Genomic DNA, 4169 nt, shown 5'->3' with positions numbered 1-4169 from the left:
CGGCCGGACACAGGGCTCATTGCAGCTGTTGGCCAGCGGGGTGGGGCCGCAGGGCTGGCAGGGCCGGCACGGGGTGTAGCAGGACATGTCTTGGGGCTGCAGGTGCACCTGGCAGAGAGGACATTGAGGAGCAGACCATGAGAGGTGTTTGAAGAGCAGCCTGTCACCATACCATGACTCAAGCCAAGATAGAGATGAGAGCTGGAAATGCAGGGATGCCCACAGTTTTTCCACATTTAGCCCACAAGTTCCCTGCCAAGAGCAACCAGTCTCAGATGCCTAGACCATCACTCACTTCAGCAAAGCCCCAGCCTCCCTCCACATGGCGCTGTCTCACATTTCGCTTCTCAGAGAGAGCAGTCCCATGATGCAGCATAGGACCAAGTGACAGGTATGCACTGGAAAATAGGAGGAGGAAGAGGAAAAGGAGGGAGAGGAGAAAAGTGACCCAACTCACCTTGTTCTCAAGCAGACTGAGGCAAGAGGGGTGGATGAGAGAGTGACGAGGACAAGAGCTCTCTCCTATACCGCCCCTGCACTGCCCTAGGCCCACAGTCACTGCACAAGGGTAATAATTTTCCTATAGACTCACCTCCAAAGCAAAATATCCTCCCTAATGCCACAGGCTGTGCTTTTATTTCCATCAACATGGCCATTTCTTTTCCTCATTCCTGACATGATCATTAGGCGTCCAAACATCCTTTCAAGTATCGAGATGAAAGGCTGAAGGATTTCCCAGGCAGGGATACATCAGTACAGGCAGAAGATGTGCTGGAGGGGTCTCTGGAAGAAAGGCATCATGGGACCAGGGAAAAATGGTAACATTGATTTCCACCTTCTTTTGCAGGCAATAAGGCCCTGCTGAGGGCAAGGTGTGTAGTGGCTGCCTGGAGCTGCGGGCTTGGCTACAGCCCAGTGCTGGAGATATTTTCTTTGTGCCTGGATGGAGCTGCACTTGCTGAAGGGGAATTCAGCCCTGCCTGGAACAAAGCCTGCAGACATCCCACCCTCCTGCCTTGGCCTCCCACCAAAAGGCTGACACACGGCCAACCCAATATTAGAGCGTGACTTGTCACTGGTAGGGAGAGTCTCTCCCTGGAAATTTGCCTACTGAAGGCATTCCCTTGCCCTCCTGGGACGCATCCCCGCTGCCTCCATGTCTGGAGGGCAGGGAAGTGCAGTGCTCCTTGATGTAGCCTGTTTTTGTATGCAGGGCCCTCTTGAGCACATCTCCGTACGTTCAGAGTCTCCTCTTGCTTTCCTGTGTTTTTCCTGAACCTTTCTTAATCCTTGACCACAGGGTGCCTAATCTGCTGCCAGCTTTTCTGATCTCTTTTGCATTTCACAGGTGCCTCCATGCTATCTGACCTGCCAGATGCCTGACCAGGTATAAGTTTTTTGACATCCAGGGGCTGTACATTGCTACTTATTTCCTCCCTGACACCAGCTCTTCCTCTCCACTTTCTTTGGTGTGACAGCCAAGTCTGCCCTTGATTCCAGCATTCACTTCAAGTTCTTCCTTCTCAGGGGCAGCTGTGCATCACTGTTTTTTCCCCATGACAGACTCCATGGGACTGGAAGGAACCTCTGGTGGTCACGTAGTGCAACCACCCCTCTGCACAGCATGATCAGCCCTTGGAGGATGCTCAGGGCCAAGACCTGCCAAGCTCTGAACTCCTATAAGCATGAACAATCCTCAACCTGCCTGTGTCAGGCAAGTTCTTTACCACCCTCACACTAACAACATCTTTTCTTATGTTTCCCTGGAATTTCCCATATTTCCAGTGCGCCTATTTCCCCTTGTCCCCTCTCTGGAGAGGATTCAGGAGAGCCTGGCTCTGTGTTCTGGACTCCTCCCACAGCTCTTTTAGCCATTGCTGAGCAGTGTGCCTGGATGCCCCCTCTCCTCTGGGGCAGACAACCCCACCTCATGCAGCCCCTCCTGTCCCAGGGGCACCAGTCATGGGCACTGAGGCCCTTTGCTGGACCTGCACCAGTATGACTGTGCCTCTCTCATACTGGGCAACTGTTCTATGTGGCAGCTGATTTCTCAGCACTGTGGAGCAGAGGAGAGGGGTCACATTCCACCTCTCTCATTGTTGGAGAGCAAACCCCTTATTAATGCAGCCTTGGATGCTGTCGGGTGCCAGTTCCACAAAGGCCCGGAGCTGTGTTGTGATGCCCTGCAGGACCCCCTTCCTGTACTGCAAAGTTCTTTGGCTTCCCCAGCCCATGGTAGGGCAGGAGTTTCTCCCTCCAGCCTTGCAGGACTTTGCCCAAAGGGGTTAAGCAGTGCTGGCCCAAGTCTGGGCCGAGCAGTGCACCAAGAGTGAGTCTCTGCCAGCTGCATTTCATCCCACTCATCACAACCCTTGGAGACCTGCAGCAAAGCCAGATTTCAGTCATGGCCTTCTGGAAGTCAGGATGCATTGTCTTTCTCCCTGTCCTCAGCTGCATTCCCTGACTGCTGGCACTAGCCAAAGGGTGTTTGGAGGTGTTTTCACTGACAACAAGACTCGTGTGTCCATCACCAGGTTGCACACGTTCATGTCAGTTCAGTCTGTTTAAAAGTTCCTACAGCTGATCCTTCTCCTCTGCTGTGGGGAAGTTTTCCCTACCGCTATTTCTGAGGAATATCAGGAGCCTGAGCCTGTGACAAGAAATGTTGCCAGTGAAGACTAAAGCCCAGAAGCCCTGGGGAGCCTTCCCCTTTCCCATACCCCCTGTCCCCAGCGAAGCTGCTCCAGTCAGCCTTGGCTCAAGCCTCCCTTTTGCTGCTGCCCTGTGTGGAAGATCTTCTTGTTTCCCACCACCAGCTTTGCTGATTCTGCTCCAGGTGGGCCTTGGCTTTGGTAAACCCAACCCTGGAATACTCAGACAGCCCAGCTAATGTTCTGCATCAGCAAAGGGCATCAGGACGAAGGGAGAGGAAAGCATTTCCGTGGAGAAGCAGTGGCCAGTGGGCATTGGAGTGAGGTGAGAGCGGGGAGAGAGCAGCAGGCAGGACGTGGTGCCAGGAGAGGAGGCTCTGGATGCTCTGCTGCTCTGTGCGGGGCAGGGCAGAGCTGGGCCTGTCCCCGCAGAAGCAGCTGCCAACAGTGGCAAGGCACTGCCCCCAGCCAACATCCCCTGCGTGCACGGGACCCTCTGGCACGGGGGGCACATCCTGTGCCTGCATGGACACGCTCTGACCGCGGGTATCCTCAGGCCTCGCATGGCACACGTGAAAGGAGCTGCAACACAGAGCAAGCACGTGAGAAATGAGGAAATGAAATGGCAGTGTTTATGGAAATCAAACCATAACGTGTGGCGTTAGGGAGGATATTTTTCTTTGGAGGTGAATGTGTTGGAAAATTACTGCCCTTGTGCAGTGCCTGTGGGCCTGGGGCGGTGCAGGAGCAGTATAAAAGGGGCACCTTCTCCTCGCTCTCTCATCCACTCCTCTCACCTCCATCTCCTTGGGATCAAGGTGAGTCTGAAGCCCTTTCTTTTCTTGCTCCTTTAAGTTTTCTGATCCCATTCTTTGCTTTAATCCCATGTGGGCTCTTGAGAACTGCTTGTCATGGGAGAGGGAAGGGGCAGAAGTTGTGCATGGAGAGAGGCTGGGTTTTGGCTGAAATGTCTCCTGAGTTGTGGAGGAGCCCCTGGGCTTGATCACTCTTAGGGGGGTTCTTAAGAGCTGAGTAGGAGGTGAGGCTGTTGGGCCTCTTTAAACAATGTGGTGCAATTGTCCACTTCTGGTTTTTCTCCATCGTGATAGAACAACAGGCTCCCCTCACTCAGCCCTCTTCTCTGCTTGCCACTGCTCTGTCTGCCAGGTGCCCCTGCAGCCCCCAGACATGTCCTGCTCCCCCCCGTCCCGGCCCGGCCAGCCCTGCGGCCCCACCCCGCTGGCCAACAGCTGCAATGAGCCCTGTGTCCGGCAGTGCCAGGACTCCACCGTCATCATCGAACCCTCTCCTGTGGTGGTGACCCTGCCTGGGCCCATCCTCAGCTCCTTCCCACAGAACACCGTGGTGGGATCCTCCACCTCGGCTGCTGTTGGCAGCATCCTCAGCTCTCAGGGAGTGCCCATCAGCTCCGGGGGCTTTGGCCTCTCAGGCTTGGGCAGTGGCCTCTGTGGCACGAGGTGCTTCCCCTGCTAAAGCTGCTCCCTGCACCGGGGCCCC

The 4169-nt window shown here is 55.0% G+C and overlaps 2 protein-coding genes across 2 annotated transcripts in view; one reads left to right on the top strand and one right to left on the bottom strand.

Moving 5' to 3' along the window:
* The window catches only part of LOC103613760 (feather keratin Cos1-1/Cos1-3/Cos2-1), a 20439-nt gene extending 19886 nt beyond the window's left edge, over window positions 1-553 (bottom strand). Inside the window, exons 1-2 of the mRNA XM_008631589.2 lie at window positions 458-553; window positions 5-108 (exon numbers count right to left, since the gene is read on the bottom strand). Coding sequence (XP_008629811.1) covers window positions 5-87 — 83 coding nt within the window. The 5' untranslated portion in view covers window positions 88-108; window positions 458-553. The remainder of the gene's footprint in view (window positions 1-4; window positions 109-457) is intronic.
* A 2661-nt stretch (window positions 554-3214) lies between these two features.
* LOC103613755 (feather keratin 1) lies at window positions 3215-4163 on the top strand. Its single transcript, XM_008631583.2, has 3 exons — window positions 3215-3253; window positions 3317-3469; window positions 3819-4163. Exons 1-3 carry the CDS (start codon window positions 3215-3217, stop codon window positions 4143-4145), a joined length of 519 nt encoding a protein of 172 aa, XP_008629805.2. The 3' UTR covers window positions 4146-4163.
* Window positions 4164-4169: the final 6 nt, after the last annotated feature.

Source organism: Corvus brachyrhynchos, unplaced genomic scaffold (genome assembly GCF_000691975.1).
Source record: "Corvus brachyrhynchos isolate BGI_N302 unplaced genomic scaffold, ASM69197v1 scaffold1254, whole genome shotgun sequence".
NCBI classification, from domain to species: Eukaryota; Metazoa; Chordata; class Aves; order Passeriformes; family Corvidae; genus Corvus; species Corvus brachyrhynchos.
Note: the sequence above shows the minus strand (reverse complement) of the source record. Positions and strands in the feature narration are given on the sequence as shown.

Coding starts and splice junctions, on each gene's coding strand:
- LOC103613755 (XM_008631583.2), top strand. CDS start 3,215: ATGGCACACGTGAAAGGAGCTGCAACACAGAGCAAGCAC. Junction 3,254..3,316: donor CTGCAACACAGAGCAAGCAC/GTGAGAAATGAG, acceptor GTGTGGCGTTAG/GGAGGATATTTTTCTTTGGA. Junction 3,470..3,818: donor TCCATCTCCTTGGGATCAAG/GTGAGTCTGAAG, acceptor TCTGTCTGCCAG/GTGCCCCTGCAGCCCCCAGA.